General features: G+C 41.6%; 2 protein-coding genes across 11 annotated transcripts in view; both read left to right on the top strand.

Moving 5' to 3' along the window:
* The window catches only part of carmil3 (capping protein regulator and myosin 1 linker 3), a 97,412-nt gene extending 92,866 nt beyond the window's left edge, over positions 1-4,546 (top strand). For 6 of the 10 annotated variants that reach the window (XM_073490469.1, XM_073490467.1, XM_073490468.1 and 3 more), the window contains exons 38-40: positions 684-752; positions 1,066-1,185; positions 3,759-4,546. In XM_073490469.1, coding sequence (XP_073346570.1) covers positions 684-752; positions 1,066-1,185; positions 3,759-3,799 — 230 coding nt within the window. In that variant the 3' untranslated portion in view covers positions 3,800-4,546. Of the gene's footprint in view, positions 1-621; positions 753-1,065; positions 1,186-3,758 lie in introns of those variants that run through there. The other 4 variants (XM_073490473.1, XM_073490472.1, XM_073490471.1 and 1 more) reach the window with 4 other exon arrangements.
* A 13,139-nt stretch (positions 4,547-17,685) lies between these two features.
* Positions 17,686-20,369, top strand: LOC141016997 (somatostatin receptor type 5). The gene is made up of 2 exons (XM_073491618.1): positions 17,686-18,092; positions 19,646-20,369. Exons 1-2 carry the CDS (start codon positions 17,686-17,688, stop codon positions 20,367-20,369), a joined length of 1,131 nt encoding a protein of 376 aa, XP_073347719.1.
* Positions 20,370-24,763: the final 4,394 nt, after the last annotated feature.

Raw genomic sequence — 24,763 nt, 5'->3', positions numbered from 1 at the left:
AATTTGCCGTAGCTGTTTAGCAGACTTTTTTTTATGTTTCTCCTCACTTAAAAACTCTCAAAACTGAGCAATTTATCAGGGAGTCTGGGGATATTATAGTTTCTAGTTAAATGGTTTCATCGGTTGAAACAGCGAGTTCACAAATATCTGCTGCTAACACTGGCAGATTAAAAAGAGCTCAATCACATAATTTACATTACATTTATAACTACATGGAAGTCACACAGGGTGTAGTCCATTCTTTCTGTTGTTATGGCTTCTTGCTTTTACGCAGAGGACGTCAGTTTGAGTAGGCGGTCCTCCGATGTGGCCCAGGACACGTGTGTACACACTGCTAACAGAATGTGGTCACATGTGGCCCAGACCACTTCTGAATGTGGTCTTACTGATCAGATCTCAAGTGCATCTTGCAGGCTTTCACACCTGTACTTACAGCTGTCGGATCACTCAGGACGGATGTCAATACCCGGTCTGAAAAGGGCCTAATATGAGTTTTCTTTTCTTGGATTTTCTGTTGAAGAGGATTCAGATTCAATAGCTGCTAATGCTAATATCCAAGTCTGCTAGGTAGAACAAACTGCATGTAGAAGACGGAATACTGTATGTTATTGATGTAAGTAGGAGCCAGAGTAAGTGCAGACGACGATGATGATGATGATGGTTATGATTGTTCCACCAACCAGATGATGAAGGTCGTAATGGATTTCCAGCAACATCACAGCACACCAGGAAGTCCAACTCATTTGACATAGGTACCGTCTGCCTGACACTCCCCTGCTGTTGTGCACACACGACACGCACAATATGCATGCTGTTCAGCTCCACACACGCGGCTGTCTGAGTCAAGTGTACATCTTGCTGCTTTTGTTCATAATTCATAACAATGGTGCAATACCTTTGTTATTTTTTTATCAAATGGAAGCAGCAGGCGGTCCGTTATTTGATGTGCTCCCAAGCCCATAGAGTTTGCCGGCTGTGTACTGCGTTACGCTTTATCCTGCAACCTCCCTTTTTTCAGTTCCCACACCCCTCTCTGTGTGTCTGTCTCGTGCCGTTTCCCTTCAGGCATGGAACCGGACAGCCCCTACGATCTGGAGAGGTCTTCAGATCGCAGATTCCCTCTGAAAAAGCCCTGTTTCCCCCAGTACAGAAACAGATCTCTGGACTACCCTGCTGGGACCAGGTGTATGTATCTGTTTCTCCTCCTGCAAATATGTGTGGGGTGACAGCCATGTGGACGTCTGCACCATGGAGAATTATTGCAATAATGATTTAGGTCTAAATTTTACAACAAGAAATTCAGTTAATCTTTATGAAGTCAATGAAAAGCAAAGAGAAAGTTGTGCAAACATAAACGTTTCATGGCGGTGCACATGGATGAGTCATACCATACATATTGAAAGCATGCTTGTTCTGGTATTTTATAAATGGCTGACCGAAAAAAAAAGATCATAAAACATCATTTAAAGATCTAATTTGGCTGTTTTCCAAAACGTCTCATTGCAGCTGGCAGCCAGATGTGACACTGGCTGGATGAGCGCGCTATAAGCCGAGAACTTTAGCATTTTTGAAATAAGGACCTTGTATCCTTCCTGCTTTAATTGGAGCTGATTCTTTTTTAAAACAACTCTGCCCCATTATTGAGATAATTGGCAGCCATGTACAGCTGATTAATCAGCCATTTCTACGTGGAGCCGTTTGGCATTGAAGATGAAAACCCCGAGGCGGTGGAATTCAAGGGGCCGCTAATGACACGGCAAAACTACTGCCAATAAGCTCTGTAATACTGAACTGTGTGTGTGCAACCTGCTGCAGGGGACTCAATTAGCAGCACTGCGAGAATGATAAAAGGGTCCACATGTCACAAATGACGGCATAAAAGGCAGTTATATAGCGAGTGTGAAAGCTGAGTGCTCCTCTGTGTCCTGTCTGGGTACGTTTTAGGTAAGCTGATGCATCAAGCAGTGACATGGACAGGCACATGTGCTTCCTGTAACCACTGGTTGTGTAACGTCTGTGTTGGAGAGATTCATTCTGTTTGTGGCTAAATCAATTTGCTCTTAATTCCCAGTTTGGACAACTTAAAGCTGCATCAATTGATTTCTCTGTGGCCACTTGAAAGCACATCTGACGTACAGTGTTATCATCTTATAAGATGTAAAACTGATCTGGCAAATGTGTTGGCAAACATCAGCACACACAGAGCAACATTAGCATTTGGAGTTGTTTTTGTGAGTGTGAATCTGATTTTCATTCTCCTTTTTCCATTTAGCAGCCTCTCAGCTAACTTTGTCTATCCAGTGTTTATTTCTGAGCAGGCAGAGTACAGTTGGTTTATTTATTATTATTTTATTTTTTTTCATTGGTTGGAAACATGTTTCTGCTGTGGTTGAAAAGAAGATTGTTGGGAGCTGAATTTCATGCCAGAAATCCAGAAACCATGATCCAAACTAGATTTAATGCTGTGCAGAGCTCAGGGTAACTGCAGAGTCTGAAGGTTATTCTCTGTTTGCCCCATGGGACCTTATTTCAGAAAAACTTTGTATGGTGAATGGAGAGAGACAAATAATTTTTTTTATCCCTTTTGAATTGTGTCATGAACTACACATATGATGTTTGTCAATTTAAAACCTTCACCTTAACCTTAGCCTTTCATATAACTGCAGTTGTCAATATGACCAGATTTATTCTGATTTTCTTCTTTTAGTACCTTTTCTGAGCCAAGCTGGCGGCCATGTTGGTGTTGGTGACGTGTGTTTAGCAAAACGGTGTTGTTCACTGAGCGGTTTAACACGAAACTAGATGGTATTTTACTTTGATTATGACAAACTGAAACTTTACTGACTTTTAAAATGATCTTTTAAATTGACAAACATCATGTGTGTACTTCATGGCACAATTCAAGCAGGTTCAGGAATGTATTTGTCTTTCTCCATTCATTACCATACAAAGGATTTCCACCAGAAGGGGCTCTGATTGGCTGTTCAGCTAAACACAATTACATAAACTAGAAAAAAAGGGACACCCTTTGAGCCTGTTTAGAGCGGGTTCTTATTCTTCACCAATGCCATTTGCAACTTTTTATCAGACATGGTGTGAAAACACAGCGGTTTGTATATCTGCAGTCCTGAGTCCTCCAGTTTCCCTTTTAAAAGATGAATGTAGACTACAGCTACCTGGCCGATATGGAGAATTGTTTCCTCTCAGGCTAGTGGGTTATCTACGAAAGTCTAGTCGTCTTGTTTGATGACTGTTTGGTACGTCTGTGCCCTTATACATACAGTAGTTATTAATATAAAATATTGAGTAATGCAGCTTTAAACCTGCAACAAGTGATGTTTTTGGCCACTTGGGGTTATCAGATACAACTTTATAAAAGTAAATATGTTGATCTTTGCTGACTGTATTCTTCTTTTAGCTCTGTGTTCGTCTCCACCACCTCCTGAGCAGCTTAATGCTCCACTATGTTCACTAGCTAGCCACTAACTATGTCTGTTTGGTGCTGAGCAGGTAGTGTACAGCTGGTTATTGGCGCACATTTGCTGAAAAATGTTGCTGCGACCGGAGACCTTGTTAATGAAAGTGGAATTTGTTGACTTTTAAACCAAAACAACTCTAAAATGTTCCATAGAACCAGAGGACTGCAGATTTGGGTGAAGATGCACTGTAGATTTGTCACTCCTATCACACATGTGAGTGTATCATTTTGATGAGTGCAGCTTTAAAGCCGTGTGTTGACATTGTATTTGCTTCTACAGGTTATGACAGTCCCCAGCTCGGAAACAGAGACGCGCTATGACATTACCAGTGGAGCAGAAGAGGTGTGCTGGGAAGGGAAGACTGGAACGTGGAGGACTGGAGAGAGACGAGCTTTTAAAACTTTGTGGACTCACCTGACAAAAATCCAACCGCAGCTGTTTTTTCCTTTTTAATCCATATAGACATTCGTCGCTGCAAATGCATGTACTGTATGCTTTCTGTTTTTAACTGGTTGCACTTGCTATGGTTTTTTCTCTCAGGCATAAGGGAAGCTCTGACCTGCAGAACATAAAGTACCCTTCACACAAGCACACACAGTAGTTCAATGTCTCTCCAGTATGCTCATCATGAACCGTTGTTTTATGCATTTGTGCAGAGTCATTTAATAATGAAAATACTCCGTCTCCTCACCCCCTCCCTGTCTTTTACTGACAATCTGTGACGACTAAGAGTGAGTTTGTACTGTATTTATTCTGATGGAGGTGTAAATACTGAATATCCAACTGCACTAACCATTGTGGTACTCTACCAGTTAACAATCATGTTTTTATTTGTGATGATATACCATTTGATAACTGTGTTTGTAAGTATGCTTTTGGTGTATGCTGACGTTTGATGATTGAGAAATGTGTTTTCATGCACTTAGCACTCCATCTCTCCAAGAGTATTTAAGTCAGTCAGTGGATCACTTACAGGTTGGATCTGATTTTGCAGGCCTGGAAATGAGTATATTTTCTAAAAATGCTTCTATGAATCAGAATAAATAAAATTGACTTTACACAACGAATCATTGCATCATTGAAAGTTATGTTTAGTAAGCATTTTTCTGCATATACAATGTAATGTTATAATATGAGAGTAATATGCATTACCCAACAGGGAATTCCACCTATTTTACACACATAAAGGTCAGGTTAAGACTGGTGGGGTTTGTTTAATGTCTTGTGTGGTTGCAGAGGAGCTTTGTCAGGTCAAAAATAATTCCAGATCGAGTTAATCAGATCATCAGGGTTCGTTTGGCTTGGGCTTGGTAATTACACATTTTAAAGGAACAGTTAGAGATTTTAAGGATTGCACTTTTCTCAGAGTTTGATACAACTTTCATGGGGTCTTAAAATGTCCTGAATTAATTTTTTAAAATAAATTCAAAGTCATGAAAGTCTTTAATAGTCTTATGCTACAAACTTGATCTAATTTCATTTATTCATCTTTTAATTTCTTTTTGTCAAAATGAGTCGAGCTCTTCCAAATTTCAGATGTCGCTAAACTTTAACTCTACCACTGAAACTAATACTGTCTCTTCACTTGCACTGACGTGTTGGCAAAATGTAGATTGTTTTGAAAAGGTTTTAAAAAGATTACATAACAGTGTCTCATACCTGTAGACACCCTGATATGTTGATCTGTTAAGTATGGCGCTGGAGCCATGAGGTGATTATCTTGTTTTTTTTTTTTATGGATTACACAAAAGAGATACTTAGTGAGGGATAGAGGTGTTGGCTTCCATTCCTTATGCTGAGCTAAACTAACCTCCTCCTGGCTAAAGCTTCATTTGAAAAAGAATAGTAAGACATTTGTGCAGACACACACTTTTAAACACACTGCGGTAAATGGACTTGCATTTCTATAGAACCTACTGACCGCTCAATGTGCTTTATAACACTTGTCACATTCACCCATTCACACACACATTCATACACTGATGGCAGAGGCTGCCATGCAAGGTGCCAACTGCTCATCAGGAGCAACTACTACTACGACATGCAGCTGGGGGAGCCGGGGAATCGAACCAGCGATCTTCCAATTACTGGACGTCCGTAGAGATCTCATTTACGATATAGTATATAAAATAATACACTAAAGATCCTACCCTTCCCTTCACAGTAACAAACAAACAGGAAGTTAGATAAAAATCGCAATAAGGTAAAAAAAAATCCAAAATTAGTTTTTAAAAAAAAATACACTTATTACACTTCATTCATTCATTTGTCTTTATGACGTGGAGGTGCAGAGTTTGAAAGATGCAGGCGTTTACCATGCAGGGAGGGCTCCTTCACAGCAGGAGCGGCACAGGTGTGACCAATAACATTCACAATGGTTCTATTACATGCCTCAGTAAGGGGAAGGAAGTGCAGTATCCATCATGTCTGGTGGTGAGAGTAGATTCAGATCAGCTGTTGAGCAGGATGTGAAGACTGACTCCTAATTAATGATTGCAAGCAGCTGGGAGCTTTTCCCTCACAGCCAATCAGAGTGTTTGGAGGCATTTTGATTCTTTCCTTCACATGCTGCAGAACTCAACTTGACAGATCGTCTCCGTTCTTTCTTTTTGAGGGACATTTTAATCATTCTGCAACCCGGTTGAGTGTCACTTAAAAAAGCCACCATCCATCTAGCTTACCTGGATCAGGGCTGTAGTTTTTAAGCTTTGGACCGAAGTGACACGAGTTTTGCTTGCCTTACAATAGACCCTTTTCACAGCAGACATTTTGACCTGTCAAAGTAGGAAAATCACACGTGTGTGACTAACAACATTAACAACTGCTCCGTTCTTTAAGTGTCTCAGTAAATACCAGAGCCCTGGAAGGAGCTCACCTTAAATTGAATGCAGCCATGATTAACGTTAGAAATTCCACCTGTACTTTTCCCTCTGACAATCAAAATATCTGCCATGGAAAGGGTCTATAGCTCGGTGATCTCAGGTTTCTTCTGTTTACTGTCTTCACTGAACCCCTTCATACCCAGTTCCTTTTATACAGATGAACTTTTTCCCTTTTCATTCCATTTGTGAAACTGGAGGGAGGTCGAGGAGGGAAACATTTCAGTTTCTTTATCATTGAACAGGCATTTGAGAGCTTTGGGATATTTTTATGTGGTTCGAAACATCAGACAACAATATATTTAATGTTCTTTCTTTCGGTCATGTGAGAAATATTCTCCAAAAAATCCAAATAGACTAGATTGAAAAATGTGTCTAAAAGCAAAACTCATTAGGCGCAGACTAACAGTCTAATGGTGACACATTATTTCTTGGTGCTGTGATGACCTCAGATCCACCTTTTGACGGACTGTTACAGTTTCCGAGCAGCAGATGGCAGCAGAGACTGAGCTCACCTCCGTCCTGAAGGCGCCTGCTCACTGATCCCATGACATGTCATGATGCACTGACATCACCATGAACATGGATCTCAGCAGCAGTCGCTGTCGCTGCACTGATGAAGGCGGAATATGCATGATGCTGCAGCTGTTGTGGTGTTTTGCAGATGAGATCATTGGATCGTCTGGAGGAGGCTTCCTAATGAGCAGCATCAGAACTTAACTGTCAGACTAAACATGCACAGTAATTACCCCCACCTCTGTCATACAGACAGCAGATTATACCTGTACACACGCGATATCTCCAGCTCGCAGGTGAGCTCAGGCTTTTCCCAAACAATGATGAGCCTGTTTGTCTCGTGAAAATGAGAAGCCTTTAATTCCTTCCCCCCAGGTCACCTGATCCCCCACACAGCCAGGACCACATCACAGCCAGGGGTGTTGCATTCACATTCACTGGGTCACCGGATAAGCTTGCTTAATTCTCGCTCAGTCTTTTCCATCTGCACACAGTCCCACACACCATATGCTCTGCTGAATGTTTCATCACAGTATATGTAAACCTACACGCTTCACACATGCATAAACACAACGTTCCAAAACTCTGTGCACACATTATTACCCAGCTCATTCGTCTTGATGCGTGTCAGATGATGTGAGCTGTGCTTTGGAGGGAAAGTTTGTGTTACCCTGAAGAAGTGTGTGTGTGTTGGTGTGAGTCGCATGTGTTCAGCACCAGCAGATGGGTCAGCAGCGAGCCATTTGACTCGCTGTGTCAACAGTGGAGGGCTGGTAATGAGTTTATTATGAGCCAGTGAACTCCACCGTGCAGCCTACTGTGCAACACAGAACCAGGTGACACATCCTGACACGTGAAGGCTTACGCTGTGTGCACGGTGAGCTTCTGTGGGCAGTAACAGCAGGAAAAAGAAGGGATTTCAGTTCAGTGTCAGTATAATTCCAAACACTTACAGTGCATCCTAGTTTACCTGCAGACGAGCAGCGTTTATTAAACTCCCTCCAGTCAGAGCTCTAAAGGCTTATGACCGATAATTTGGACACGTTTGGCATTATTCGCTCTGAAAGACCCTGATCACACATTATAGGAGCGGACTTGTACCCTTTAGGTGCTCTGATCACTGTAATGCATTCTATGTGCCAAGCATTCAAAGTGAGGCTGATGTATAAGGATGCAAATACAGGCTGACAGCAAAACCTTCTAGCACTCTGTGCAAACTGAATAAACACAAGTCAGAGTCTCAAAGGAAAGAGACGAATGTCACTGTGTATAGACTTCCTGGAACAAAGAAACCAGACCTGATCGGCCCGACTTCTACTACTTAATGCAATAATCTGAACATAACTATCAAATGTATGATAGAAATTAAATAAAATTCCAAATAAATGTTATAAAATATATAATGAAAGTAATCGTCCCCTGGAGCCGGTCACTGGTGTTGCCATGTGACAAAAGTCTATTATTTTGACATAAAATCACATTGATGACATCACTTTAATTCCTTTGACCTATTTCCTGAAGATGTGTGAAGAAAGGACACAGTTAAGTCCACTGTCTCTTTTCAGTTCAAAGAAATGTTCACATTTATCTCAAGACTTCATATGAAGCTTTGAGTTGACGTCACTGGTGTGACCTACTTTATTAGTAGGGAACTGTAAAAGAGTAGAATACAGATGGGTTGAATGACATGATGTAGTGAGTTTACTGTCACTGGTGTTACCTTCCCCATGGGTAACACCAGTTTTTAAAAGGATTAAAAGTCATTAAGCTTTCATTTATGTGTATTCATAGTGTCAATGAGTAATGGAATGATGTGGTCGAAGTTTAAATGTTAGAAAAGGAAGTCAATTTTCAGACATTTTGATCTTCCAAAAGTTTTTCTGTAGAATCAAATATCAAAATTATTTTTTAATTTCTTCTCCAAAACTACATAGTGTCTCTTTAAAGCAGCAACATGTAAGACTTTTAGTTGAAAACATTGAAAAATTATCAAAATTCATCAACAGACTGTGAATAACAGTTTTGATGTTATGACGTCTGTGTATAGTGTTGCATAGTAACCAGCTAGTCCTGTCCCATCCTAGTCCAAAGCTACTGTGCTAGCAGCATTAACACTGACACATCTCCTGTTCTCTGAACTCTTAGTGCGGACCACTAGCTGTACAGCTAACTGAGCTAACTAGCCTACAACAGCTGCAGCTAGCAGCAGTTATCAGTTCTCCATATGCTTGCCCCCTTTTTGTTGTGAGTATGAGTTGGACAGGCGGTCAGTTCTGACATATTGCACCTTTACCATCAACATGAAGTTGATGATAAACACATGAGACAAGTTTGTCACAGATTATCAGGAAGACAAGATGATCCTACTATACATATCCCAACAACATCATGACCATTATCTGACATCTGTTACAAAGCATGAAATACAGTAAAACTACAGAGTGAATGAATGATACAGATCAACAGTTCACCTTCACATTCTTCATGACTAAGACTTTATTATTACGGTCCGTGTGGTATTTAGGGGCAGTGGTAATATTGAGTCTTTTGATGAAAACAACAAAACTGAGTTTAGCTGTTTTTGTTTGGGTTGATCGTGCAGTTCTTCTTTTTTAATCTAATCGTAGCTCTTTGTGCTGTGGAAAGAAAAAAGCTTGAGGTCCAGAAAAATAGTCTCCAGCTTGATTAAGGTTTGGTGAAGTGGACAATAAGACAGATGAATGCAGCAGTGGAGCTGTTTGTCGCACAAAAGCAAACCTAGAGGTGAGGGCTTGAGTCATTTATTGCACGACTTCAGACTTTAAGATTCGGTATAAAAAAACAAAGAAATCTGTATTTTAGAAGGTGTTTTTAAAAATCTTGGTTTCAGCCACCTAAAATGCTGCTTATGTGTAAAGAAGAAGCCGAAACACAAGATGTGTGTTTATATTTTAGAATTAATTTAAGCCTTCCCCAACATATCGTGTAACACTATCAAACAGCAATGTTAGCTACGAAGCAGTTGGATGCTAACGTTAGCTGTTGTCTAACGGAAACTAACGGCTTATCAAATGTTGTTTTACGTTGAGATATGACCTGATGTCCCACTGCATTTTCACCATCAAGTGTCTTTTCAGTTGCTGATCACTCAGGAAGCAGTGTAATGATAATCATTTCTCAGGTTCGCTACTTTTACATGGAAAATGGCTGCCATGGGAATATGCTCTAATGGCCGACTGTTTCAGATGGCCTTCTCCTCCCTTCTGCTGTCTGCGTGTTAACCTCAGAGTTAGCAACCTACTGCCTGAAAATGGCAAGTTACTCTAACCCTAACATGGTGGCTGAGGGTACAATCTAAACAAGCTAATAACTCTTATATTTTGTTTTGAGGTGATGTCGATGTTTCAATGGCAGGTCTCGCCTCACCGTGTGCAAAATAAGTTCCCCTTGGTGTTATTTTTCAGGCGCACCATTGCTGCTCTCTGCACCTGTGACCATTTTAAACCAATCTGATAATTGTGATTGGTTTAAAAAAAAAAAAAACAAGCCAGAGTGATTTTTTCCCCTGTACCTGAATGACAACGCAGCCAGGCAGACAGACTATAAACAGAAGGAAATATCAGATTACATAGCAAAAACAAAGACAATAAACACACAGTCAAACTGAGTGTAGGTTTGAACCCCACTGTGCCGTACATCCTACAAGAGGCAACAACCAGAGCTTCAAGTGAACCAGTAAACCCATAAACTTTACTGCTTTCATTTTCCTGCCGCAGCTCAAGTTAGCACCTTCATCCCTCCATTAAAAGACTGAACAGAGCGCCACACACTTGGATTCCTTTGACTCCATGCTGAAGTCAGACATCTCCCACCGACGCAGCTGTCGCTGTGTTTTTCCTCTCAGGTTTATAAAAGACTGCTATTCACTTTGCATCTGTCTTTACGATCTGAGGAGGCGTGTTTGACACTTTCCACGCAGGCCTCGGTGGAAGCAGTCATCGCCCTCCCTCCCTCCCCTCTTCCGTCCTTCTCATCTCTGCATCTGCCTTGTTCTTAAAGCTCTCTCGCCCTGTTCATCCCACTGCTCTCTCTCTCTCATTTATACCTGTTTGTTTTCCCTGCAAACAAATGAGTCTGATAATAACCACTGCCAGCAATTAGTGGAGATTAAAGCTGTGTGTGGATGTCTAGGTGTTTCTGCACTTGTGTAGGTGTTGTGTTTGTGTGCTCCTTTGTTGAGGTGTGTGTGTGTGTGTGTGTGTGTGTGTGTCAGTTTGTGTGAGTGAAAAAGAAAGTGATAGCGAGGTCTGTGTTGGAGGAGCTGAGGCAGTGTCAGGATTAGTGGGAGTGAGATATTTTGTGGACAACAAATACCTGGAGGCACAGAGGCCGACTGAGGTAACAAAGCCACGGAGGAGAGGTGAAGCTTCACACTTGAGACAGCAAAGTTGTGTACTCAAGACACACTACATGGACAAAACTATGTGGAAACCCTACAGAAGAGTTTTGGCCATGCTGGTGGTGTCACTCTAAGGATGATGAAGTCTGATTTCAGTTTGGTCGATTCAAACATATCTCAAGAACTATTGGATTGTACGCACATTCATGTTCCTCAGAGGATGAATCTCAGTGATCTTGGTGATTTAATGTTTTGTTTTTTGCCGGCGCCAACAGCGGGACAGATTTGTCACTTATCCAGTCAAACATCTTCGCATCAAACAGATGAATTGGCACTTCTTTATTTACAGGCTTTCTTTAGACCATCATCAGGTCCTTTACTTCGTGTCAGCTGCTAATTAGCAATTATTAGCATGCTAACATGCTAAACTAAGATCATGAGGCAGTAAGTCTGACATGCTAAATATCAGCTAAATAAATAACATGTTATAATGCCAATGTTAGCGTTTAGCTCAAACAGCTACTGTGCCTATGAACAGCCTCACAGAGCTGCTACCAGCGCTATAAACAATTAAGGTGAAATAAAACTTTCCGAGTCTGTGAGTGCGGACATCCACATACCTCCAGTTTTTCTTGACATTAGCAAAGTCCACGTCATCTTGGCTACGACGCTACAACAAGCTACAGAATACAGCTACCTGTGTGTAAATCACACACTCTAAGCGAACTCCACGAGGTAGTGTAAGCTCGAGCCTGATCCATGTTGATTGGCCAATATTATCAGCCTATTACAGATATATTGATATCACTGTATATGCTGTTCGATTTGCACTGTATAAACTTTTTTTTTTAAAGATTGTTATGAAGAAAAAGATACTTTGGGTATTTTGTATTAAATGTAAATTATATTATTATTATCATGTAATATTAATTACATTTCCAGTGAACGTTGCTGTTTCAGTGCATTAATGAAATTGTAAGATAAACTGCCTCTATTACATATCTTTGTGTTTGAAAACCACATTTGAGGGATCAATGCAAAGCATGCGTCTATATCAGCCAATATATCGATATCTGAATTTTTTATTCCTAAACATTTGTATCAACATTGGCCCGAAAAATTGAGTATCTGTCAGGCTCTATTAAAAGCATAGCATAGTATATTTTGGCCCTTAGCCATGTTGAATCCAGCCTCTGGTGCAGCCACCAGAGCACTGGTGAAGTCGGGCACTGATATCATTTAAGACGTGCCTCTCAGTCAACATTCCAGGTCATCCCAAAGGTGTTCATTATGGTTGAAAGGGGCCAGTCAAGTTCATCCACACCAATCCCTGAAAACCATGTCTTTATGCATCTTATTCTTTTTGTCATGTTGGAACAAGAGACGGCCCTCCCTCCCTCCCAACTGCTGGTTATAACCTCAAGACTTCCCTTAAATGGAAATAAGTCCAAACCATGCTAAAAGTACATGAAGCATGTGTCCACATATCTTTGGCCATATAGTCTATAAAGGTGTTACAGAATTTGACACAGACGGTAGAAAAAAGGTTTCCCACCAGTGCGATGCCAAAAATGCATTGCGGCTCTATGGAAAATCTGCATGCAATTTTTCCTCATGACAACTATGCACACCGTGTTCCATTTTCGTCTCCGTCCCCGTCCTCCGCGTTTGTGGAAACATTCATAAGTACACAATGATCAGATTTGGTTCCCCCTGGACCCCAAAGCCCCTTCCCATAATGTAATCAAGTGAATGTCAGCTTCTTTACCATCTTCATTGGGCAATCTCAAGCCATGTATTGTCCTTGACGTGGTTGTTGAGGTAGTTTGTGGTGTTTGTCATACAGAACTAAAGACTAAACTGATAAGGTTTTCTCCCATTTTGACCTGAACATCAGCTGAAACAAAGGATTGAATTGTTTTCTGCATATTTCTGCAGGCGGGTCTTCTGGGAATAGCGGTGCTTTAAGCTTCATTCTTTCTGGAGCGCTCCAGTAGCTCAGCTGGTAGAGTGTGTACAGAGGCTGTGTCCCAGGGTTTGAATCCGACCTGTGGTCCTTCGCTGCATGTCTTCCCCTCTCTCTCCCCTCTTCCCTGTCAGTTTTTTAGCCCTCCAGTCAAAAAAGGTGTAAATGGCCACCCAAAAAAACAGCAATTATAAAAGAAAAAGCTTCATTCTTTCTCTAGCAGGGGGCAAATCCACTGGTTGCAAAAAGAAGTCCAGTTGTATGTAATCTTATGAGAAAATGACCCTATTTCTCACTTTATTTATGACCTCAGTAAACAGTTTCCTAGTTATTTTATTGTCTCAATCGCCAGCTTCAAATCTTGTTCAATACTGCACGATGTTCATTTAGCACATTATGAACCCTCTTGACCAAATATGGTCACTTTGGCTCCAAAAACCAAAAAAAGAGAAAAAAGCACAGCCTCCCTCCTTGTCACATCACATACTGCATAAATACACTATACTGTATGTGTGTGTGTGTGTGTGTGTATGTGTGTGAGTGTGTGCATACAGGGCAGCATGGGGAGTGAAGAGGAGGAGGGGATACAGGGAGGACCTCAGGTGTGTGTCCTCTCGTTCTCCTCTTCATTCAGCACATCAGCTGATGGTGAGCGGAGGGCTTTTCCCCTGAGCAGTAAGTGAGCCACATACATTTAACCTCTTTATATTTCCCTGTGGCTCTGTGCACATTTCAGACCTCTGCATTTGCTTTAAAGTTCTACTTTTAGTCCACACCTGGGCCAGAGTTGCTGCACAACATTCTTGGCTTCTGATTTAACCCACTTTAGGTTTGATGATTTGATGAAATTTGTATTTTTATTTATATTTTCGGTGGATGCTCTTGAGACCTACTGAGTGAATGATGTGTTACAAATCTGTGAGTTAACCTTGTGGAAGTGTGTCATTTAAATCTTTTTTCAATGCATTTTTTTGCCTTTTCAGGGCTTTACTGTTACAACAGTAACAGGAAATGGGATGAGAGAGAGAGAGGGGGGTGACATGCAGCAAAACATCAGACTGGAACTCTGGGCCGCTGCAGAGAGGACAGGGCTTCTGTACATGGGACGCCTGCTCTACCAACTGAGCTACTGGGCACCCAAACATTTAAATCTTGATCAGGATGTCCTGGCACATATGAATGTGATTAAGTGATTATGATGTGACTGGACAGCCTGTTATGTCATTTCCCTGTTGTGGGTCGACAGTATGTGCAGAGGAGGACTTAGTGCTGGGTTGAAAAGTTGCCAGTAAAGCCTGAGCTAGGTCTGATGTGCAACTATTCTCTTGTATTTGATCATTACAAAGATCATCACAATCTTTAGACTATGTCAGCTGACATAGTCATTTGGACACATCTGCCCTCCACAGGAGTCAGTGGGAACGACTGGTGTTATCACCTGCATGCAAAATGGGATTTTGGCTAGATTTGTGTTATGCAGATAGTTGAGACTTGGCTGGCTGAGCTGGCTGAGCTGGATGAGCTTCCTGGTCATAGATTCAACAAATCTCGAGAACTCTAATGGAGGAATCAGAGCCACTCTTCCAAAAACATATCCCCTTATTTGGTGTTTTGATGACTGATGGTAATCCAGAGTGCTGTGTTGCACTATACTCCAAAATCTGTATATATATGTGTTCATTTGAGTTTAGATGCGGTGACTCTGAAGGCCAGAGAAAATGATTCACCCATGTGTATTTCTAAATATTTTTTTAGTTTCCTTCTCTTTCCTCTGTAAACAACCTGGATTGATTGATTTTCATGCTGCAGACGAATGTTAATCCATACTGTGTCAGAGGAGTGAAAGTGTTGGGACTAAAAATAGCCCTGAGCACATCACAACTTCTAAACCAGTAAATCAGTTCACATGAAGGTCAGTGTGTCTAAAATGAAACACAATTAGTTTAGCCTTGTGTTGCTCAATTCGTGTCGGTGCACTTCCCATCACAGTGTTCTTGGCTGTCTCTCCTCATCCGTCAAGTTACAGCTCTCCCTTTTAGCTCTTTTCCACTTCTTCTGCTCTCCACTCCTCGTTCAGTTTCTGTAACTGGTGCTGCACTAAACCACAGTGACAAGAGAAATGTAAATACTACGTAGCTCTGTCGTCAGCTTCTGTGTTATGATGTGTGATGTCAACTATAGTAAAGGCTGGAGGCAGGTTGTTAATTTGTTATTTCCCCTCGAAGAAATGATTTAATCGTGTTCGTATAAGGCCTTTATTCAACATAGACAGTCAGTAGTAAGAGATGAATCTTTGTTCAAAACACCAACTGAGCTGCCTCTCTGACCTGTAAAGCCCACATTATCACCCACCCCCAAAGATGAAATTTGGACAGGCATGTTAGGCTTGAGTGAGATGCAGCATGAAAGGGACAGATGGATGAAAATGAATGAACAAACGTTTGTTCATTTGCTTGTCCATCTGTCCCTCACACAGTCTCCGGGACACAGTTGATCAGGTTTTGACAGAAGTGGGAGTAATGATGCATCCCACCGCCACACACTGGCATTTTCAAATCATATTGATGATGTCACATTGAACACAATTAACAGTTAAAGAGCTGATCTGTGGAGCAAAGTTCAGATGCCAGATGGTTTCCATCAAAAACTAGCGGGTTGACAACTTTGCTAACGCAGTCGTACATCGAGCAAACGCAACAGCAGCAACAGCTCAGTGTCTGTCTGCAGCCTTTTAGCTAGCTAAGCTGTCACCAATGACTACAAACCAGTGACTTAGCTCTGTTTTTCTCTCTCTTTACCTCTGTCATGATGTCCTTGTTGGTGCTGTGTGTGATGTAACAATATCAATGTTAGAACATACTAATAAAACGCTGACAGGGGCCATTCTGCATAATGAGTTACAAGTAGTTATCAAAATGAATAGTATGGTATTGCTGTTTTTACTTGAGTAACAGATGTGAGCACTGCTTCCATGGCTGACTGTTGTAGACCTTCAACACTAAGTGATGATTTGTAACTTTGAGCACCTCTTTCAAAACATTCATTCCTTAATGTCATTTGGAAAGCATTTATTATTGTTTATCTCTTAATCTATTATCAGCCTTTTCCTGTAATAGCTATTCAATTAGTTTACATTATGTAATTACGTCTCCATGTAGGAGATTTTAATAGTAACGGTGAAATCTGCAGGTAAAGCCCCTCTGGATTTGGATTATCTACCTGAACCTGAGCGGATTTACAGGAAAATGAAGCATGCATGTAATCCAGTGCAATTTTATCTCATTGATATTGGTTACCGGTCACTCTCTTTACACCAGGTTACATCCTGCTGCTACTGCTTCACATTTTAAGTGTTCAACTGGCAAACACTGTGTGGCTGTCTAAGCTCATCTAGTATTTATGAGGTTTAACAAAATGTGTCAAAGTTGGATAATGTATGGGATTCAAGACGTTTTAATGCCGACGTGTCTCAGGAGACGTCTCCCTGGGTGTTTTAAAGAGCCTTTGGTTTAATCCGTCTTCAAAGTGTTGTGGTTTGTTTGGTGGAGGATGTTCCTCTGGGATGCTCATAGCGACGAGCTGAATCGATCAGCGGAGCCACTGTGACACTGCTGAAACTTAGTGGTATTCTCCTGTTTGTGCATTTGAGGTTGAAGGATTAAGGCAGATGTTGGACACTCTGCTCAGGCACTGATGTAAAATCAATCATTCAGAAATCCTTCCTTAATGTCAGAGCATAGGAAGCCAAGTCATCTAATAAATAGCTATTTACTTTATGGTTGGTTTACTTGCAGGGCTGCACTCTGGTCAACTGTCTGCTCTTTTACCGTGGACTGCACACTTTCCTCTACACAACTAGTCTGTGTGTTGTTTGTCAAGCTCCTGTCTTCTGTCCGTGCCGTGTGCAAGGTGAGTTTCTGACACGATGCAGTCGACTCGCTGATGTCATCAAGTGTTTGTTGCTAAATCCTCCTGAGAGCGAAGAGGGGGACTCATCAGGCCCGTCGGTGGCAGGAGGAGCCTGGTGAGCTCTGAATTACAGGTGATTTGGGGCCCGCGGAGCGCGACTATTATAAACATGAATAATACATGGAGACGGTTCATTATTTAAATGAGTTTTCAAAACTATAATCACTCTGCAGTCACTCTATATTTCTGATTTCGTCTGCCTCGCTGTCACACTTGTTCTCACCTCTAAATATTCTCTACTGCTCATTCTGTTTCTCATCATCTCTGTGCTGCTGCTGTCTCATCTCATTTGTAGTTTCTCACATTGTTTTTTTCTCTCCTCTCGACCCCCGTGTCACCTTCAGTGCTTCATTCCCTTCATCTGGCATTTCCCTCCTCAGCCACAATCCTATTTTGTAGAATTGCTTCAATTTGTTTTTTTGAAGCACCATTTTCTCGCTCTTTAAATCTGCCCTCATCCCAGTGATATTGTGTTTTACCCACAGCCTCGCCTGCACCATGCCTGCCATAGTCAACCTCCTTTTCAACATGGTGTCCACCAACACCATCATCGCCTTCACCGTGGTTCTCCCCTTGGTCAGCCTGATCTCTCTCGTGGTCGGGGTCGGAGGTCACCTCCTGCTGTGGCTGGTGCTGGTGAGGAACCCTCGCAGTCGCTCCAAGCCGAGCTCCCTCCTGCTCCTCAACCTCAGCCTGGCAGACCTGGGCGCCCTGCTCACGCTGCCCTGCGTCCTTCTGAGTGCCAGCTTCCAGGACTGGCAGCTCGGCGGCGGGACCTGCGTCCTCCTGGGCTTCATGACTTCAGTGACGGTGGGAGCGGAGATCTTCAGCCTGGCGGCGCTGTCGGTGCTGAGGTATCGTATTGTTGCACCGCGGACGAGACCGCCTGCTAGCATGATACAAGTGTGAGTATTACTTTGCATGTGCCAGGCTATTATAGGAAATTAACAGCCCTTTTTTTAAAGGATTATCCTTAGTTTTGTGGCATGTTTGAAATGTTTTATGTCTCCAGTAGGAACATTAGTAAAAAAAGACATCCATGTCACCTCCCGGGCTCCGTACATTAGGCTTGGGGCTGACAACTTTGTACTTTAAAAGAGTACTCCATTGATTCAACTGTGCCCTCCCGGGACTCATGATGTATAATCTTTTTTGAAAAATGATTAATATTGATGAAACAGAATCAGAGATAATGTCTTTTTTAGTCCATGAATTATTCTTCCCTGTCAAACCGACGCCTGCCTTGACCATGACCCAACTCACCAGCAGCAGTTTGATTGAAATTCAGGTGTGTGTGTGTTATGTTGGTAACTGAGGCTATAGCCTTGAGCCGCAGCCTCAGGCACAGATGAGGGGCTCACTTTTAACTTTTAACACTCCCAGATTTTTTTTTTGCAAAAAGGCAACTTCACTAACACAGTTCACCACCGGTGAAAGTTAAAAAAGCGCTGTGAAAGTGCCCTCAAGGATGAGAATTATGTCACATTTCACTCCAGCTGCTCTGAAATGTTATAAATTAGGTTTGTTTTGCAACTAAAATGGAAATTGATCAGACACTCAAAAACATTTTTAAAGCAATAGTTCAACATCTTGGGAAAATACGCTAAGTTTGATAATTAGATCGGTACCACTCTCATATCTGTTGCATATGTAAATATGAAGCTACATCTAGCAGCCTGTTGGCTTGGCAAAAAGACTGGAACCAGAGGGACACAGCAAAGCCTGACACTGTCTGAAGGTAACAAAAGTGGACAAAATGTGCGCTGGTGCCCCCCATACATGTGATGCTCTTTTTATTTTTCTTCGCCCCTGCCCAACAAACATCCTGAGTCCGCCACTGACATTCACCGTGACAACTTTATAAGTTGATAATATGTGATTGTTGTGGCCTAAAAACTAATTAATATGGCTTTTAAATATACATCATGTATCATTTTTCTGTGATTACAGTATCTTTCACATTTTTCCCTGATTCCTTGGGTTTGAAGAAAAATGTGGCAGGCATTACTGTCTGTCAGTGTCGTCTGATACTAATGCAGAGGGGCAACAAATTGGCACATTTTCAAATTCTACACACAATGGCTTCATAAATGTGACTGTGAGACACAATAAACAAGACATCAATTCCTAAAAATTGCTTCAGCGATCCTTTAATCTAATCTATTGTCAGAACGTGATGTGAATTATACTGAAATTACTTAAATACAGCCCAGAGGCAGTGAAGATTAAATAAATCATTCAAACATAAAGCAGCTCACACAGCACAAAACCCCAAAGTACCATGAGCATTTTTATATGTCACTGGTCAATGCAGACATCATAGATTAATGTTGGAGTTGTCAGGTAATACCATAAAATCAAACTGTCACTTTCTTTCCCATCGGACCCATGTGTGAGACCTATTTTTTGATCCTCCTGCACTACAAACAAACCAGTGCCCTGTCTTCCTCTTCCACAGGTTATGCACGGTTGTGGCCATTTGGCTGGTCTCAGTAACCATGGCGTTACCCAAGGTCACCTACATCGACTTCGATGGGGGTTGCACGTGGTCAGTGGGCCGAGACGAGTGGCTGTTCTTCCTGGTTCCTGCGTTCCTGCTCTACTACGTGGCCCCTCTCCTCTGTATCGCCATCAACTGTGGCCTCATCATCTCTCACCTCCACAGCTGCAGGGGCACTCTGGCCGCCGACAGGCGCAACAAGAAGGCTACCGCTCTGCTGATTGGTTCAACGCTGGTGTTTGCAATTAGCTGGCTGCCGTATTATGCACTTGAGTTTGTCAATGTTATGTCCCCTCATGTTAGCTCAGCAGCTTCTCCCATAAACAGAATTGGGCATGAGCAGTCCTCCACTTTGTCTCCACCGTATGTGACAGTCACCTCGCCTGGGCCCAGTGTGGGCACTGAGGCGATGGTGTCCCTGCTGTGGGAGGTGGCGTCCCTGACGGCCATTTTGTTGGTGTGTCTGGCTCCATGCTGGAACCCTCCTTTGTACTTCCTGTTGTCACGTCCAGCTGTGCGCCAGCTCCGAGCTCTGCTGCCTTCCTTTTTTCAAAAGCACCTGGGCAGAAAACCAGTGAAGCCCTGGCATATCGCCCCCGCTCCCCCCTCACACCTGCCTCACCCACAGCCTCCTGTACAGTCACCCACTCACCAAACCCTGACACGCAGACTGACTCAGTAAAGTTAAACACACACAACATATCCCCATGACATGTTATTTATATTTGCTATCACACAGAACACTGTACATCTAAACATATGAGTCACAGGCATTTGTTTCACTACCTATGCAGTCATTGCCACATGAGCTTTGCTTTTGCAAAAAGCAGTAAATGTATAAACAGGCTCCAGGCAACAGTGTGTGAGCCTCTCAGACAGATGACTGTATCATAAACAGAACGTATTATGTGCCATAAAAAACACAAGGTTTATAACCCTCATCACAATTCCACAATCACTCAGCAGCTCGCCGTCCCTGCAGAGGAGGAGCGCCTCCAATCCAAAACCATTTAGGAGAAGATTTTAGGGCAGAACAAAAGAGTTTTTCTTTATATCAAAGAGCACATTATCTTTCAAATCCAGGTCACTGAACCTAAAGAGACGTCTTTAGAGCTCCCACGTGGGACCGTGGACAAATCTTAACAGCCTTTTTCAGGGAGTGAGGGATGTCTGCTGAGCCCTTGAAACATCCATGCATGCATACACCAAATCCCCAATGGAGCTTTTAAACAACCGTCCCTGAGCTGCACTAATGCAGTATGATAAGTATGACATATAGCATGTGTACAGTATAAAAAGAGCCTCCATACAGTAGGATGTCATTACATCCCAGAAAGAAATACAACCTTATAACTCTATTACTAAGCCGTCTGACACAGAGCGCCATGCCAGTCTCCCTGTAAAGCTCTTGGTTGCAACATTATCTAAATTCAATGTCATCTTAATAACCCTGGTGAAAAAAAGACCTCTTTGACTTATGAGAAGCATTAATAAAAGCTGATTTGTTTTGTTCTGAGCTTGAATGCGGAGAAGTGCTTATTAAATAGGGATTTGACACAAAGGATCACATCAGGAGACGACTGCATGTGAAAATTACTTCTTAACAAGTGGAGCCCATCTGCATCCGGAGAGGTTTAATATGACACATGTTGAGGGTATGTCATGTACTTCCAGGGGACGGGGGCTTTGTTTGACAAATTGGCTGCGGGTGAGTAATTGGATTTTTTTGTTGTCAGGCTATTTAATACTGAGATGTAAAGCAGTGATTCAAATTTATTGGGAAGTTGGAATCACTCAAGGCGCCCTGAAATGTTATATAATGAGTTTGTTTTGCAACTAAAATGGAAGAAACTCAAGCACTAAAGCATTTTTAAAGCAATAGTTCAACATCTTGGGAAAATATTATATATATATTATATTTTCTTGCTAAAAGATGATTCAGACCACTCACATATCAGTTGCTTATCTGAAATGAAGCTACAGCCAGCACCCTGTTAGCTTAGCTTAGTACGAAGAAGGGGGGTAACAGCTAGCCTGACACTGTCCGAAGGCAACTAAATCTGCCTACAAGTACCTTTTTTCGCTAAAAGGGGCTCTGTACAACTTCTGCGTTGCGAGAAGTCGGTGGTAAGTTTATATTCGCAGACTCATTTCTAAATGTTAGCTACTATAGCTTCCTGCTAGCTTCCATTAGACAATGGCTAATGTTAGCATTCAACCACACTCTTGCTAACGTTACTGTTTGATAAGATACTGTTGATACATCACGATTAGGAAAGGCGTAAACTAATTGAGGAGTATCAACACACATCTTGACATTTTTTCTAAACCTGGAAGTGAAACACACCGGATGTAATCAAACTGTAATGTTAGCTAGGAAGTTGTTGAATGCTAACATCGCTAGCGAGTTATCAAATATGTTGTTTTATCTTGAAATATGGCCGAATGTGCCTCCAGATTTGTACTATCTATCATCTTTTCAGTTGCTGATTAATTGAGAAGCTATAAAATGACAACAATTTGTCAGACTACCTATATGTTTATATGACTTTCAACCTGGAACACAGCAGCATTATATTATCCAAGCTTTCACGTTTCCCACCCTGAGCGTCAGATTGGAAGAAAATGGCCGCCGTGTGAATAAGGTCTACTGGAGAGAGGAAGACTTTCCTCTGTTTCCTGCCTTTACGCTAAGCTAAACTAAGCTAAGCTAAGCTAGCCAGCTGCTGGCTGTAGCTTCACATTTAGCGAACAGATAAGTTTGTCTAAGCTAAGAAAAAACACCTATGTATGTAATAGTTGTCAAAAGGTTTCACATGCTCGTAGTACTGATACTTCACTTACAACTGTTTCATTTTATCGGATGGCAAAAAGTAATTCACCTTCAGTTGTGTCAATATGATGATTTATTGATGACAGGCATGACACTACAATAAATACATAAAGAAGTCTTTGACCTTGCGGGTGTTATCTCCCATAAATCGTACCTCGGTTACCTCTCGACCTTGTGACATCTCCCAGATTGCACCGCTGCACATTCTAATGACACACTGGAGTGTTCCCATTAACAAGGAGCATGCAGCTTCTAGTCGATACCGTCTTGGTGGCTAATGAGAGCACTTATCTCTGTCATCTGTCTGCGCCGTGATCCTCTCACACAGTGCGAGGCACTAGCATGATATGATGTCCTGATGAGACTTAATTAAGTCTGCAGATTAGTGACAGCTTAAAATATCTTAAAAGTCACGCTCAGCGGGCCCATTGAAAGGATCCTTCCCATTTCCATTCAGTGTGTTTACCGAGGCCCTGACATGTGTGGAGGCCTGTTGTAGTTATTGAAATCACAGTGAGATCAGCCGGAACGGCAGAGAGCAGAATGAGCAAAGTGAGGCTGAGAGGAGATTAACATTTAAGGGATTCAGGAGACGGTTATTATATTGGAAGGGACTTCTCATCGTTTGGGAGAGGTATTGATTCTTTGAGTGTGACGGCAGGAACGAACACCTACCACTTAATAGACTTAAAAGGATGTCAGGTCATTCACTGTCATGGAAGACTATTTCAAACCCCCGGGGAGGATCTGTGTAATAAAGAGCTATAGGCCAGTAATGATTCACAAATAAGCCTTCAGGCAGGTCGGCATGTTCAAACAGCACGACTACTTATCTGTTCCTCTCAGCAGTAGGTCGACTACTGTATGTGTACAATTGAAATAAGCAGGATGCACACAGTGTCTTTCATATGCAACCATTTATAATAATCAGAAGATACCTACTCTGCATGAATGCATCTTTCATCTGACACCAGTATTTGTCTGTTTGTAGATGCAGATTGACTGTACTTCATGAGAAAACGATAATTCTCAATGTATTTTTTTCTTTTAAAGGGGCTCTGTGGGACTTCTGTGTTGTGCTGGAAGCCAGTTGTTTGTTTATGTTAGCAGACTCTATTCCTGAAGGAACGTTAGCTACTATTTTTGTCTGTTAGTGGAGCGGAGAGAAGCACTTAATTGCTAGAACTTGTTACATAGAGCCTCTTTAAACTACTAACCCCAACAACTGATTAAAGATAATTTCATGTTTCCCTCTTCGAGACGTTTAAGTTCTTAATAGTGAATTGTGGAACATGAACTGGCAGTCCGAGCTAAACTTAGCAACTGTGGACTGATGGGTGAGTTAATACATACAAATAATTCAACACACGTGCTTGGATACGAGTCAAAGAGGTCATTCTGTTTTCCTGTAGTTGGCTTAAAGGTATTGGTCGTTGTTGATGTGTTTTGTTGAAATGCTAATATTATTTAGCTAACTAAAATTGAATTAGACAAGCAGACATTTAGATAGTTTGTTTGAGTTAAGTTGTAGGTTAACTTTAACGATAAACCGTATAATTTCATGGTAAATATGCCGTTACTGGCTAACGTTGTTGATGTTAGCCGTTAAACGTTAGCCTACTACCAATGACCAGTTAATGTATTCATTCAGATAGAACACGCTCTTTTTCTTTGAATAGCATCAGAGCTAAAACTTGAATGTTGGTGATGTTGAAGATTGAATTACAACATAAACTCCTGGTATTATAATTTCTTTAGAGCTTTAACATGCTAACTGGCCAATTACTGCTACAGGATACTTGATCTTCAGCACAACAAGCATGAATTTTATCAGTGCTAAATTAGCATTGATTTTAAGTGTTGTGTCCGTTCAACTAATGAACGTAAGTCCAATATTTAGCTACCCCTGCTTTGTTTTGGTCTTTAGCCTCTGAAAGCTCCACTATGATCTCACGCTAGCTGATAACAGTGTCAATATACCATTTTGTGCTAGAAGTAAGCTAGCTTATAGCAGGTGTAATGGCGCTTTGTTTGATCGATTGTTAATGTAGAATCATTGATAAATGTAGCTTTAAAACCTTAACTCCTAACCTAACTCTTCCAATTGTTTGTAGCCTAGCCAGTTGAGAAATAGCTAACAGAGCTAAATAGCTTTAAACTGTAGGAACTTGAGTGTTGGTAATGCTGCTGCTATGATATTTAACAGTTGTAAAGTGTGTAGTCTTTCTTTAAAATACATTTGT

Source organism: Pagrus major, chromosome 21, assembly GCF_040436345.1.
Source record: "Pagrus major chromosome 21, Pma_NU_1.0".
Classification (NCBI taxonomy): Eukaryota; Metazoa; Chordata; class Actinopteri; order Spariformes; family Sparidae; genus Pagrus; species Pagrus major.
The sequence above is the reverse complement of the archived record's forward strand: the minus strand, read 5'-3'. Positions and strand labels throughout refer to the sequence as shown.

Coding starts and splice junctions, on each gene's coding strand:
- LOC141016997 (XM_073491618.1), top strand. CDS start 17,686: ATGCCTGCCATAGTCAACCTCCTTTTCAACATGGTGTCCACCAACACC. Junction 18,093..19,645: donor CCTGCTAGCATGATACAAGT/GTGAGTATTACT, acceptor CCTCTTCCACAG/GTTATGCACGGTTGTGGCCA.